Source organism: Dipteris shenzhenensis, chromosome 5, assembly GCF_047967505.1.
Source record: "Dipteris shenzhenensis isolate YYH24624 ecotype China chromosome 5, Dip_SZ_1.0, whole genome shotgun sequence".
NCBI lineage: Eukaryota > Viridiplantae > Streptophyta > Polypodiopsida > Gleicheniales > Dipteridaceae > Dipteris > Dipteris shenzhenensis.
The window spans coordinates 1,890,246-1,905,873 of NC_141600.1; the positions used below are offsets into that span (position 1 = coordinate 1,890,246).

Here is a 15,628-nt window from a genome sequence, read left to right on the forward strand (position 1 = left end):
GGGATGCAGATGCATCAATGATCAACCTCCCATCTCCACGACGGAGGAGGTTGTAAGTTGAAACATTTCTTTGCTGTGCAAGACAGCTTCTTATTGTTCATAGGGAAGATGATGAAGAGCACAGCTTCATGCACTTTGCCCAAGATGATGATGTGGCACATGAGCCACTTGCATCCATTTTGACCAGTTTGTGTGGCAGAACAGCCACGAATAAGGTGCCAGGTGACATGGCGGCAGCCACATGTAAAGGCACTTTCACGTGGCATAGTCGATGGATGATGTGGCATCGGCCATGTTGCAGTTGACAGCATGGTGTTCTATTCAGCTCCAATTGGCTGGTCGGCCACCTGTCAGCCTAGATCTAGGGCTGGTCAGCGCTGACAAATCCTTGCTTGGGCTCTATAAGTGGCTGTTGCACCTCCATTCTCAATCATACACACAAGTGACTCTTCACCACTTCATCTATTGAAAAGAGCAAGAGTGATCATGCAGAGCGTGGAGTGGCACATTGTTCCTTCACCTCCCTTGTCATGAGTTTTTTTTTTTCCCCAAAGAAAGGAACCTTCTATTAATGCTTGAAAGACTTCATACAAAACAGCCCCCCCGAAGGTGCTGAGTATGGAAAAAACCGGAAAAGGCTGAAAGAAAGAACCGGCTTGTTCTAGAGAAGCCCATCTCATTGCCTAGGGGATCTTTGGTACTGGGGCTAACAGCCAAGTGGGGGGACTATACAACCAGTGAATCCCTTGCAGGGTGAAGATGTAGAAAGCTCCTGCGGGCCAAGCCTTGCAGAAATGAGCACGCCTCTCGATAGTTGCCTTGGAGCCTGGAGTCCCACGCTCCCAAGTGGACCGTAGAGTGTAAATGATATCCTGCCATATGGCAACTTTGCCGAGGGTGAACCGGGTGCTTACCCATCACAAGATTGCAACAAGCCACCCAAATGTTCCAAGCCGTGATGCTAGCTACCACCTCCCAAACACTGTCCTCCCTAGGAGGAGGAGGAGCTAGGCTGTCAGGAGAGACTGCCTCGTGGAGTGCTATCCTCTCGATCCTCTAACTCTGTATCCGGTAGGCTGGGGAGATCTCATCAATCTGAAACGCGTGTCCTCCCTCTGTCAACCAAGCCACCATCCCCCAGGTGTAGTCTCTCTGACGACACTGCATGAGTGTCATGATCCTGAGGGCTCCCATCCAAATCCTCGCTGCGCTACGATAGCTCCATAGGCAGTGTGGGGTAGTCTCCAGGACACCATCAGAGCAGCAATGGCACTGCCCCTCCACTCGCATGTGCTTCAACCACGGTCCGATGGGCAAGTCTCCGTGGGCGGCTAGCTAGAAGTATGAAATCTTCCTCAGCCGCAAACTGGACCACAACCGCATCCAAAACCTAGAGCGAACATCCTGGGGCACTCTCTAGGTCACCCAATGCCTCTCCCTCGGGGGGGTTCATCTCGACGAGTCCATCTGAAGCCTCCTGCCAATCTATGTGGTGTAAGAAAAGAAGGACATTTCATCCACTTGCTCGGCTAGGCCGCCTCTGGAAGGCCAGAACCACTCTTTCGGATCCCATTGGACCTCCCTTAGGGGTCTACCCTCCCACAGCCAAAGGCGCCATCTCGCGGCGTCCTGCTCTGAGAAATTGGGAGGGTCAATGTGCCACTCCTTCCCCAAACGTCCCACCACTCTGATCATCTGCCAGTGAATCCCATCAAGACTCCCATCCATCTTGGGGTCTCTCTCAGTGAGTGGTTGGAGTAGGCCTCCAGGTCCTACATGGAAGAAGCGTGGGTGTGTGTTGCCTCGCTGCATCAACATCCTCAAGGGAGCACCAATACGGGAAAACTGCCCCAACCATAGGCAAACGTGAATGCTTCCGTCCAAGACTCAGGAATGGCTAAGTCAATCTCGCCCATCCGCTGCCTTGTCCCTCGCAGATGCGCTAGGGCATCAAGCCTCGCCTTTGCCTCCATGGGTAATCTGCTCCAACGGCCAAAGGACCCTGTTGGACCACTGTCCCACTGTGCCCAACCAATGTGAGTCGGTTGTCCAAGCATACGTCCCTCCTGATCTCTGATCTCTTGGTGCCACATAAGGGTTGGCGCTCAAACTCCTCTTTGCATCTAGGCGGAGCACAGATGAAACCCCTTGCTAGTCTCTGCCAAACCCTGTGAAGGCTCCTCATCAAGGGGGAACCCTTCCCCGTAAGGGGGGCCTCTGAGAAAGTCCATCTATGTGAAGGCTGCCACTGTCCCCCAGTGCGTGGGGTGTTCCTTAGCTTCAGAAGCTCTCGCTGTAAGAGGAGCTTCCAAGGCTTTGCACCTGGGGTGAGGCCACGAACCACCAACTTCCCTAGAAGGGCTTTGCTCTGCATCTCCAGATCAATGATACCCAAGGCTCCCAGTGCCTGTGGCATGATCACTGTTTGCCAAGCTACTCGGGCTCTAGTGTTCCTCGTGTTGTCTGAACCTGTCCAAAGGAAGTTTTGTACCAAACGTCGGAGCTGCCCAATGCATCCTCTGTGAAAGCACCATGAGGGGGCGATATACCAAGCCGTGGCAAGAAGGACCTGGTTTGCCACTAAGGTGCGACCTGCTAGGGAGAGTTTGGTCGAGCTCCAGTAGAGAAGCTTGCGTCGAACACTCTCAAGGACCGGGGCAATTTGCTACTCTGTTGTAATGTCAATACCAACCTGGCATCCGAGGTATCTCGTTGTCTGGCCCCGCGGTATCCATCTAAAGCCAAAGTCCCCATAGTTACTAGGGAACGTGCACGCCAACGGAACGCCAATCCCCTAGGGAACGAGAATGCCAAAATCCTAGGGGACGGGAATGGGAAGGGAATGCCACATCACCATACTCATTAAAAAACACACTATCTGCACCATTGCTTTGGGACGAAATTTGTTGTCAGGATGTAAGGACATAAACAAAATCCTGATGATAGATGAATCGGGACTCCAAATTTGGAGTGAGGAACTTAGGATATAAACAAAATCCTAATGATAGACAAGACTTAGGTTGGGGAACGGCATAGGGAACGTTCCCTAGATGTTCCATAGGTATTCTCCAGTGTTCCGTAGCCGTTCCAGAAGTCTGACGTTCCATAGGCATTCCATAACCATTTCTGAAGGGAACGCCGATCCAGTGTTCCACATCTACGAAACGGGGTTCCTTAGCAACTATGAAAGTCCCTCCCCCAGTGTCTTCCCAGAGCTTGTGAAGAAACCTATGGATTTTGTCCAATTGATCCGTGCACCCGAGGCCTCACAGTAGATAGCCCGTGCGCCCCTGACTCTCTCCAGACTTGCTGTGGTTTCCTCAACATACAAGGTTGTGTCATTTGCAAGCTTCGAGTCAAGTAGCTCCTCCTCCTGTCTGATTGGGAGTGTCAACCCTGTGAGATTTGCCACGTGTGATCTCAAGTAGTAGCCCAAAGCCTCTGGCACAAACAGGAAGAGGAAGGGAGCGAGTGGGTAGCCTTGGTGGACCGTGCGAGAGAGAGGAAAGGCCTCGCCCGTGTGTCCTCTGATAAGCATCTGACTAGAGCTCCTTGCATATAGCGCTGAAACTCCTCTGACCCATTGGTTTGAGAAACCCAATCTCCGCCCTCCAGGAAGGACCACTCCACTTTGGCGTAGGCCTTCTCAAAGTCCAAGAGGACGGCCAGCGGCTGTGACTCCTCCCTAGACCAATCCACTACCTCCGAGAACGTGAAGATGTTGTCCAAGATGTTGCGCTCTTGGACAAACCTAGTCTGTGTGTCCTGGATGATGTCGGTAAGATGAGGCCGTAACCGCAAACTCAAGACCTTGGTGAGGATCTTGTATGCAGTATCAAGCAGAGTGATCGACCTCCACTGTCGGATGTTTGACCTATCTCCCCCTTTCAGGATCAAACAAATCCACCCCTTGCTCAAGGACCGAGGGAGAAAGCCCGTGTCAAATATCTCCTGGCAAGCTAAATGGAAAGGGGTGGAGATAATCTCCCAAAAGTTCCGGAAGAAGGCCAGAGGCAAGCCATCCTCACCCGGGCACTTCTGGGTCGGGAGAGCCTTGAGGGCTTCCCAGAGCTCCTCATCTGTGAAAGGCTCCTCAAGTCTGTTGCATAAATCTTGCGAGACTACTGTCGAAACGTGATCCGAGACTACATCTCAGGCCACAAGACGAGCTGGCTATAAAAACCCGTGGTCAGGTCTACAATCTCCTACGGGTAAGTGTGCATGATGCACTGCGAATCCCGAAAATGTTGTAGTTGTGTGCCTGCCGATCGGGGCTCAGTGGACTGAAAGAATTGTCGTCATCATGCCCCCCTGCTGCACCCAACGGGCTAGGGAGGAGTGGTAAGAGAACTCAGCCCACCGCAACTCCGTGTCCTGAAGTTCAAGATGAGCGCTCTCAAATCTATTGCTAAGCCACTGAGAACCTGAGTCTCTCAATGGAGGCGAGGTCTCTCCTCAAAGCTCACTCACGCTCTTGAAGGGTCCTCCTCCGCCTAAGGGCGTGATCTTGCAGCTCCTCACTACTATTCTGAATCGCATCGGCCACCCACGCAGCCCAATCCTCCCACGGTGTCATCTCTGATTGCTCCCAAATCCCTGCCATGACCTATTGGATCTCCTTGTCCTGCAGGAGGTCCTTTGGAATGCGGACCCCCTTCTGGGGGAGACCTCGGGGGGGTTGATCCAAGTGAAGTACCACTAGAGAGTGGTTTGACATTGTGGTATTTGCCAGGATCCCGGTAGATCCGCCTTGGTGGAGTGACCAGTCCACGAAACGGTCTAGTCTCTCTAGCAATCCATCATGTCTCCTAGGTCCAAAGGAGAAGAGGAGGCTGCCAGGTGTCCTGTTGAAATCTGGCTCTCTGCACGGGTCTCTGCCACTGATCATGAAAATGAACTGCTTCATGGTGCTACGCTCTGCTGTTGGCATCTCAGAGAAAGAGGTGCCGCCGTGCTTGTCTTCCCCAAACTCCAGGTTGTTGAAGTCACCTCCAATAATTTAGGAGTCTACATCCGGAAGATACTCTGACAGCCTCCTCCAAAAGGCAGGGCGGTGTTGTCTACACGTTGGGGCATACACGTTCAGGATCCCAATCTTGGACTCTCCTGTCCAAGTCCCATCCAAACTGCTCGTCCTGGAATGAGCTCGCCCTGATCATAGACCTCTGGAGCCAAAGACTGTGAGACCGAGATGCAGACCCCTCCGCTCCGTCCTACTGCAGGGGACCACTCCTCTGGACCTCTCCTTGGGAGAAGGTGATGACGTCGTGTGATGCCTGCGGCTAAAAACATGTGGTCCTGAATCATAAGGATGTCCATTGCCCGCCCTACCATTGCCTTCTGCAACTCCTGTTGGAGTATTGGGTACTGTGGTTGGCTACAAACACGGTTGTGGAGCCCGTGTACGTTCCAACTCACTATGGTTCAGCTCATGAGGACGGAGGTGTCGGGAACAAGGCTCTGTTGTGATGGGGTGCTTGTCCCAGAAAGATTGCCTTGTGTGACTTTGCCGGGGGTTTGGAGGACGAGTAGTTGGTGTCTGCACGGCGACGTACTAGGGTGGATACCGGCTCAATACCGATCGATCTTCCATGCCCACTTCATCATGAAGGAGGCTTCCACCCCAAACAGCTCCGCACACTTCTGGAGGGGCCAGAAGTATGCCTGCCTCACCTTTGCCTCCAGCGGCAATCTGATAACTCTTGTCGCCAAACCACACACTGGCTCCTCGCCCGTGAAGCTCAGCTAAAAGTTAACCTCTGCGCCATGGGCGTGTCAAAGGTCCAGTCCCTGTGGCCCCATCCACTCGTCCATCATGCGTGTAATTTGATCTCCCATAATAGCATCGAACACCTCGGGGGACCACTTCTCCAACCCTGTGGAGGCAAACTGGAATCTCCAAACGGGGTGAGTCTGAGATCTCATTGCACTGATCAAACCCCCCTTCCGGGGTTGAAGGACCACGAGCATTACCTCCAGTGGTAGAGGATAAGAGTACGAAATCTCCAGATAGTTCCAGGGTCCTAACCTCTAGAAGTCTCGTGGTAAGGGATGTCCAGGTTGGAGGTTGGGAGCTGCTGACTGGGAGGATGAGCCCCGTTCCTCAGGATCCCTTCCAGAACGGACCGACTGTTGCGATGAGGAAGCAGAAGGGGGTGTCATCTTTCCCTTGCCTTTTGGCAGGGATGTCGGGGCGGAAGAACCTGCTGTGGAGGTGGAGAGGGGGGCGGCGGGGTAGGGGGGACTAGGGACGCGAGGGGCAGAGGGAGGGGGGCGGATGGTGAGAGTGACCATAGCAGGGGATGGCCGCTACCGGGCTAGCGTCCGTAGCTTCCGCCATTGTCGCATCTGGAGCTCTTGGGGCTCCCTGCTGTTGCAAGGGTGGGTACGGAGGTTGAACCTCCGAAGCGGGAGGATCGTCTTGATGGGCGGTGGCCCTTGCCGCTGGGGGAGGTGGCTCTTGTTGTTCCTCCTTCAAGGCCTCTCGGTCAACCCTGTCCCTCTCTTTGCGATTGGCCCGCTGCCTGCAGTGCTTGCGGGCCTACTACGGGGCAATCTCTGGCAAGGTGACCCATCTGTCTGCACCGAAGACACTGGCTTGGTAGCCTGGAAATCTCCACCCTTTGGCGAAGTGTGCCCCCTTCAAGGGTCTAGAGGAGGATCAACTCTGGGAGGGACTCTGGGCTCTCAACCACTAGTTTGATGCTGGGGATTCCATCATCTGCTAGAACTGAGGCGGCCGACTCTGGCGGGGACTCGAGCACTGTGCGAAATGCCTGACCAATGGAGGGGAGGATGGCTCGATCCTCCGTGGGGAGCCTTGGGAAGCGGAGCGTAATCGAAAAACGTGGAACACGGTGTGTCGTATCCATGCCCTCCATTGTGAAGCCATGATACCAAGGAAAGAGGTAAACTAGATGCGGGCCAAGGAGGATGGGGCTCTGCTCCACGAGTGTTGAGGCAGTGTCAGGGGAGCTCAACTGGATGAGGAAAACGCCTCTTCCATAGATGGTGACCTCTTGGATGTGGTCGCCCTCTAATGTCAAGCTCGCTTGGATTCACTCTCGCACCTGTCTTCGTGTAGGCGTGAGGCCCTCAATTCTGCCCACAAGCGCCTTGTCCTGGAGGGACTGAGCTGCATGCTGTACGTGTTGCTTGTCAGTTGGGGAAAGAAGAACCTTAACGGTTGTGGGAGTCGAGCGTGCTGCCATAAAGCCCCTTGGGCCAGACCAAAGGTCACCACCAAGATTTTCTTTCACCGTAACAAACACGAATGCTCCCGTTGTAGGGAGGCAAAAGAAAAAGGGGGGAAAGGAAGAAGGACGTTGAGGCGAGGCGAGGCAGAGTGGGGGAGGAGAGGGCGGCAGGGAAAGTAGAGGGGAGGAGAGGAAAGAGGGAGCAAGGGGGAGGAGGAGGAGGAAGGAATGAAGAAGAGGAAGGAGGGCGGGAGAGGCAGGAGAAGAAGGTGGGGGGAGGTGGAATGGCGGGGGGCGCGTTGGTGGGAGGGGAAGAAGGACGGGAGGAGGTGCGAGGCGGAAGGGAGGAGGCTGGGAGGTGGAAGGAGGGATGGAGCGGGGCGGAGGAGCAGAAAGGGGAGACGGAGCGGGAGAAGGCAGGGTGGAGGCCGGAGGGGGAGCGGGGGAGGAGGAGGGGCTGGGCGGCGCGAGGGCGAGGCAAGGAGGAAGGGCGGCGGGGAGGGGGCAGCAGGCAGAGCAACCAGGAGCAGCGGGCAGCCTACAGGCCACCGCGGGCAGAGGGGGAGCTCACCGAGCAGCTCCATCCTCTGTTCAAGCCAAGAAGTTTCCTCAATTTGCCTGTCATCAGTTGTGCAAAGAAGGCTATTGTAGGAGGGCATGGTTTCCAGACACTCTACTTGTGGTGGATCTTCAGTTTTCAGTCTGTTTGGGCTGTGTATATTCAGAATTACATTGTCTCTTCCTTCTCTTCTTTCATATGAACTATGTGAGAAGAGCAGCGGAAATGAACAGAAGAGATAGAGAGCACGCCTCACACACACTACACTGAGAAGGAGAGAAAGGTGCAAGAGAACTGCAAGTGATCTCTGGGACAAGCCCCGCCACAACTGGGGAAAACCTCTGCACAAACAGGCTGCTCGAGAGCTCCACTCGGCAGCTCAACAACCTCACCAACTGGAGGCACAAAGAGTGGATGGACTGCTCCACAACCCTGCTCCTGAAGTGCTACAATGGGCTGGCTATACTGCTCCACCAGGCACCAGACTGAGATGATGAAAAACACCAGTGGGGGGTGCCTATATATAGCCCCCTAGCCGGCAGGGCCGACCAGCCTGCTCTCGTGGGCCGACCCACAGCCCTAGGGGCTGACCCCTACAGCTCTACAAAAGGGGGCTGTACCATGCCCTATAGAGAGGGCTGTGACCTGTACCCTCTTCCCTCCAGCCAACTAGCAAGGGACCTATGGCTGACCCCTCCTGCCCTATAAACAGGGCTGGTAGTCCTGGGAGCTGACTCCCTCTGCCCAAGCATGTGCTGCATAGGAGGCTGCATACCCACCTCCACTGGCATACAAAGGGTGCCTCCACAGCCAGCGACTATGGCATGAATACGAGCCAACACGGGGCGAATATCTATCCTCGCACACCCATAACACATGCCCTCACTCATCTACCCTAGTCTCTCACTAGGTGGGCACACCCACAAGCAAGGCCCTCTCTCTCTAGGTGACATCAGGAGATGTTGACCTCTAACACCCCTTCTCAGCTCCTAGATGGAACAGAGACGCGAGGGAGCTAGGTGCGATGCTGGAACAATTGGAGGAATCCATCGTGTGATACTGCAACATCGTTAAAGACCGCCACAGGTATTGTCGAAGAAGCCCCTCTTGACATGAACGCCCTCACAACGATCACTAGAAACCTGGAGCTGTTGCTCCCAGGCCACATGTGGTAGGTACATTCCACTGGTTTGGTAATGGTACACTGGGTGATCTGGTACAACAATCCAATCGCTGGTATTGGTACATGACTCCAACAGAAGGTATTGGAACAATAATCCGACTGATATTGCTACTGGTGCAAGGTCTGCTTCCTTGCATGGGCACTTGTATCACAAAGCTAGATAGCCCCCTTTGAAGCCCCCTCTCAAGTCCAAACTGGTAGATGTTGAACTTCAGTGCTCCCTTGACAACGAGCATATAACAGCTCACAAGGATCAATCAATTGTGTTTGGGTTCCCCCATTGGCAATCTGCTGACCCATCCGGATCTCTAGCAACATTAGACAATAGATGCAGCAGAACACTAGGAGACCCCCTTTGGATCTGCCAGGTCAGAATGTTGAAACAAAATATAAACTGGTAACATACTACCACCTGAGTCAACGGGAAGAACTCCTTGTAGCTCAAGGTCCTGCGTGAAAGCTTGTCTCGCCGCCACAAACAAGAAAGCAAGCAATCCTCCATTTGGATCCGGAAAGCCTACTGGCAGCGCTTGCCCCATGCCACTAGAAGGTTGGAGTATATGTCGTTGCAACAGTAACACTGTTGGCCAACTGGTTACTGGGCACATCAACGGGCCTTTGGGGACCTTGATGCCAATAATGACTTTTCTGGCCACATCGGTTACACGTATGGGATGCCTTGAGAGCTTCTCGTTCCTTAGCTGTCATTTACTTCTTGCCAGCTACCAAAGTCTCCGGCTGACTTTCATAGGTACGATCTACAAAGTGCTCCTCCTGGTCAAGCATCATTGTGACCAATTCTTCCAGTCAACTAATTCATCCTACCATTGGTGAAGCATCATTCAAGGACGAATTGAAGGCCCCATACTGAGAGGATAACTGGGACAGGAGAGTTATGACCATGTCCTCGGACAATATTTGCTTCCCCGCTTGGAGGATCTCCTGTTGAAGTTCTTGTAACTTGTTGATGTGGTCCCTCGTTGATGAAGACTTCTTGGGATCCAACAACCGCATTTGGACTTCCAGGGAAACCCTCTTCATCGGAGAGGTTCGATTATACATGGACGCCAAATGCTCCCATATACTCTTGGCTATTGTCATGTGCTTCACGTGATTAATCACCTTAGGAGTACACTTAAGGAAAATGAACGATCTTACCCTTGCATTGACACAGTCCCAGAGCTGAGACAGGGTCTCGGCCTCCTTTTGCTCCAAGATGCCAAGGTCGTTCGCAAGGGGATCTGGTCTGGCAACACCTATCAAGATGAAATCTGCCAGATCGTATAGACTCCATCATACCCGATAGACGACATAATTGAGCCCATCCAACTACCGGTCAACTGGGAATGTGGGCAACACTGGAATTCTAGTCTTGTTCTCTTCCATCTCGGACAAACTCGCCATGTTGGAGTGAAGAGGAAGCTGAACTGAAAAAGAAGATGGATGGGATAGAGGGGAACAAAAGGTTGAAGAAAGGAGAGGGCTGGGGAAGAGGATGAAGGGACTGACAGCCCAATGTACGTTCACACCTCGCTATTGGTCCCTCGGGAACACCTCCTCTCTGATCTGAAAACACCCTTCAAAGTCACCCTTTGCTGGACACCTGAACAATCCACTCCTTGCACATTCTCCTCCTCAAAGTCACCTCCGAACAACACCCTAAACCTCCTCTTTGTGTGCTGTCTCAACACTCCCTCCGTTCCTCGGGTCTCAAGCCAACCGTGGCTCTGATACCACGTGAGAAGTGCAGCGGAAGTGAACAGAAAAGAGAGAGAGAGAAAGAAAGAAAGAAAGTGTATTATTGTCCACTAAAGGCCAAAATGGGCCCATGGGACATCAAGAACTCTGCGTACAAGATAGCACAAAATCAACGTGCCACAAAGAAGAGGCATCGTCGAATATCATCTAAGTGCTACGCAATACAATGCAAGTGAAAGTACATAATGTCAAATCCGAGCCTAAATACAAAGTAAGCTAGATGCAAGGAAACCGCCCTTGGGTGCAAAATGGGGGGATGAGTACAATATGTCAATGCAAAGATACAAGTCCATGTATCACGGAGTTTGAGAACCAAAATAATACTGGAAATCCTGTCCATCGACTCTGCCTCCTGCTATGAGAGTACAAATCTGAGCAAAAGTGAGGTGAGCGGCTGGTAGGGCGAGATCTCCATGAGTAAGTCTCCTCCGAAAAGCTGCCATCATCCTGGATCGTCTGGAGATGAAGCGGCGAGTACGTCCCCTATGTAATAAGATCCTGCGGCGTCTACAAACCATCTCATATGTACATCCACAGGGTGGAGGCATGTGTCCTGTGTGAGCTCTGACCTCCTCGTGCTCCTCCTGATACCTGTCATCTGGTATAGCGTGTGTCTAAGCTCTATCGGGCTGGGCTCTATCACGCTCCGGTGTGTGCTGATGGTCTCTGAGGTAGTGTCGTCGAAGCATAGTGGCCTCCCTGACATAAAGAGCTAGGCAATGCTGATCCTCATAATCCATCACTCGTGAGAGAGGTCCAAAGCCATCCGTGAAGAGACAGTGGAATCTCCCTCTGATCTCATAATATAGCGGGCATCTGCAAATGAAGTGCTCCTCTGACTCCACCTCTCCCATGGTGCAACAAGGGCAGATCCTGGTCTCTCGGCCTGGACGCCGTCCATCCTCCATGCGTCGGAGAGAGAGAGAGAGCACGGCTCACACCACCACACTGAGAAGGAGAGAAAGGCACAAGAGAACTGCAAGTGATCTCTGGGAAAAGCCCCGCTACAACTGGGGGGAAAACCTCTGCACAAACAGGCTGCTTGAGAGCTCCACTGGGCAGCTCAACAACCTCACCAACTGGAGGCACAAAAAGTGGATGGACTGCTCCACAACCCTGCTCCTGAAGTGCTACACTGGGCTGGCTATGCTGCTCCACCGGGCACCAGACTGAGATGATGAAAAACACAAGTGGGGGGGGGCTATACATAGCCCCCCAGCCCCCTAGTCGGTCAGCATGAGGCAGGGCTGACCAGCCTGCTCTTGTGGGACGACCCTACAGCTCTACAAAAGGGGCTGACCAGGCCCTATATCAGATCCCCACCCCAACACATAGGTTGGGTCCCCAGTAAAGCTTTTGCTTCAAGCTAGAAAATGAGTCTACTTTATAGCGAGGTTGGCCTTTACGCAAGCTTTATGGTTACTTGGTTCAAGACATCACACACTTTCAAGTTCCTGTGCTCTTCCCTACACTTGCGAAATAATTGCAGCTGGTTCAAGCTGTCATCAAGTGTTGAAGCTGACCTATCGATGTTAGGGACAAGAGGTTTCTGGTAGTCATAGAGTACCAAGTTGCAGTCCAATTGTATGTGGGGGTAGAGGGCAACAGTAGAAACTGGCACATAGTTGGATCTGAAATGGGCATCTCATGGTAAGGAGAATTTGTTTGGTGATGTCTCTTACCCTTTTAAAATAAGAATGCAGGTCAAAGCATTTCCTACCTGGCATAGTCAAGGCTTCCAATCTTCCTGAACATGCACATGGCAAGTACATTGATCTGCTTATGCTCTTAGTTTCGAGCAAGGAGCTGCAAATCACAAGGACAAGACCCAGCAATGCTATCTATATCACAAGTGAGGTCACTCGGAAGAGTAACTCTGGCTCATGTTCAAGAGGGCAGTAAAACAATCATCCTAATTTTCCTCACAAACTTTCACAAAGTTTAAAATGCAGGTAGTGCTAATCACAGGAAATGTGGTCCTTATTTGAAAATGAAAGTTGTTAGACTGTCGAAATTTAAGATCAGGAATTTTGGTTATGGAAAGTTAAAGTTTTGAGAGCTAGGAATTCAGTCGCTGCGCGGGTTAGAGTTGTAAGGTATTTTGGAACGATTTGAAGTGAACTTTGACTAGCCTGGCCTTCTAAATTGCTTTTGTGATTTTGGCTTTACTTTTAATGATATCGTGACATGCTTGTGCTGAGAATTGTGGATGTATGGATTTTTTCAGTAAAGCTGCCCGAGCTGCTTGTCTACACAAACATGGAGGAGGAAGCTTTCTTGCAGTTGCAGCAGAAACTTACCGATTTTCTCAAGTATATGAGTACCTTGCTTCAAAACATCAACATGAAATTTTTATGTGCTCATGAACAAATGATATTCTTCTATGTCGTATATGTCAATAAGAATGTTATAGGAATGTTCTGTTGCAGCTTTATATCTAAGATTTTTCCATTGCTTGACATCAGGTTCTTGCAAAGGAATCAGAGTGGCTTCTTTCTGTCTAGCTACGATGGACCAAAGGTGGAAATCCAGATAGAAGAAGGCAAAGAGAGGCATTCTTAAAGCAAGTCTCTTCTTCCAATTGATAAAATTGAGTACTTTATAAGGTCCAGTATATATAATCAGGAAGAATGTATGCTTGCTAGAAATAGAGTTCTTGTGTTCGCTTCTTTTCATCTTTTCTTTTGGATAGTTGATCTGTAAAGTTGTGCCATCGGTCTACAGGTGGCAAATGAGTTTGATCCAGTTCTAGCTGTACCATAGTAGTACCTTGTAAGGACTTACTGATCATGGCTTTTCATGTGTGAGATGATGCAAATATGATGAGCTACAATGCTGTAAAAGTGGTCTTCTTTCCACTGGCTGTGACATAAAAATGCCACATTATTAAGGAATAGTGTCCCAAAATAATTTTGGACCACAAGTTTGGTCATTTGAAAGGTTAAAAATATAAGAGTATGTACACCAACTAACTGCAATACACTGTCCCTCTAGCACCTTTCCAAGCAAATCCTTTATGGTTGGTTGTCTTTTATGGCCTAGAAAGAGCGTCCCAAGGCAAGCATAAGCAATAACAACTTCAAAAATGACAAATGCAATCCAAAAGGAAGTTAGAATTGCCATACCCGTTATCCATGTAAGAGGGGCAAGCTCTTTTTTGCACCTATCCTTTGTCCAAGCTCCTACGTGTGTAGAAATGATTCCCAGCGAAGAAAAAAGGGAAAAAATGAGAGATTCTCTAGGAGCCGAGAACAGAAAGGAGAGCAAGGTTGACGGGTGTAGAGGCTAGTAACATGAGAAAAAGGTTGGAACATTAGCAACAAGGACTTGTGAGGTGCACTAATAGCTCGCACACTTTCAAAAACAACCTTGGGGTGCATGTTAGTCACAAAAATCAATGTACAACAAAAATGAGCTTTCGGAGCAAGGGAGTAGCCTTAGGATGCATTTTAGTAGCAAAATCAAGTTCGTATAATAGCTTACACAATTCGTATAGCATTAAAAACGTTCGTATAGCAACATTGATGGCACGTTAGTTATAAAAATCAATGTATAACAAAAATGAGCTTTGGATTGCATGCCAAGGGTTTTGGAGCAAGGGAGTAGTCTTAGGATGCGTTTTAGTAGCAAAATCAAGTTCGTATAATAGCTTACACAATTTGTATAGCATTAAAAATGTTCGTATAGCAACATTAATGTCACTTAGGGATGTGTGCTAAAGAGAGAAAGAGGTAGGCCTTGAAATGTGCAAAGAGAGACGAAGAAGATGCATCGAAAATCTCATACAAAATGAAGAATGAGTACCAAACATTGGATTGTAGGAGGCTTTGGAGAGAAGGATGCATGGGCAATTGCCGCATGGCACATTTGCCTCCCCTTCGTTAAAGTCCTAACCCCTATAAGTAGTGATGCACTTGAAAGCTCTAACCCTCTTTACCATTGACACATTGGTCTCCCCTTGGGCCCAACTTTTAGCCATTGGTAGCAGCTAGGCATTGGATGTATTCCTAGGGACTTTTGGGAAGTATCACTTTCCCTAGGTTAGTCCCCCAAGCCAAGGGTAGTCATGGTTACCAAATTTACGTCCTTGTAACATACACACTCAAACTATCCAATTTGTTGTTAACAAATACAACAAATAAACAACGATGAAAGAGGCATGAATAGTCCATATCAAGTAATGCATGATTTGTAAGATACAATCAATAATGATGATATGGTCTAGGAGAGCGTGCGAGTCCATCCATACATCAATGCATCACATATGGAGTGAGTACTACACTCATTGTAGAGATCTTGTGGCCAAAATGTTGTTAACAATTAGTACCTTGGGTGAGACTTGCATTGTCACCAAGTGATCTCTATATATGTGAGCTTGTTTGTCTTGAAGGGGTGGAGGTGCTACCCCTCTCTTGAGCATCAGGCAATGCTCCAAACCTCTGCTTTGTTGAGTGTGAATGAGCCTGTACGTAGTGGGCTCAAGCTGAAATGCTTCCATATAGAGTTGCAATATCTTAGGTGAATCTGCCAGTTCACCTTTCTCCATCCACTTGGCATCCATTATTGAATAGTTTTGGAACTTAACTAGATACCTTCTAGAAACTCTACCTTTGACTTTCCTTTCACAATGTACCAGGATCTATTTTCGAATTAAGATCTCATCTAATTCATCCACTTCAAGATGTATTTCATGAAGCATCTCTTTCGGCACATCTCAAATGAACGGCGTTGTGAATTGTCCAAAGCTGTAGTAGCTTTAGCCTGTAAGCTACATCATTTATATTCTACAAGACTTGGAAGGGTCCTTAGTAATGCATTTTCAGTTTGGTGTACACTTTATCCTTGCCTTTCATCCGCCTAAGTCTTGCTTTTTGAAAGCGCAACACCTAATCATTGTCTTTCAATACCAAGTTATGTCGATGCTTATATGCT

General features: G+C 50.1%; 1 protein-coding gene across 1 annotated transcript in view; it reads left to right on the forward strand.

Annotated features, from left to right (window-relative positions):
- The window catches only part of LOC147901480 (MRG family protein), a 74,028-nt gene extending 60,441 nt beyond the window's left edge, over positions 1–13,587 (forward strand). The window contains exons 10-11 of the mRNA XM_087374764.1: positions 12,924–13,008; positions 13,162–13,587. Of these exons, the coding sequence (XP_087230890.1) occupies positions 12,924–13,008; positions 13,162–13,258 (182 nt within the window). The 3' untranslated portion in view covers positions 13,259–13,587. The remainder of the gene's footprint in view (positions 1–12,923; positions 13,009–13,161) is intronic.
- Positions 13,588–15,628: the final 2,041 nt, after the last annotated feature.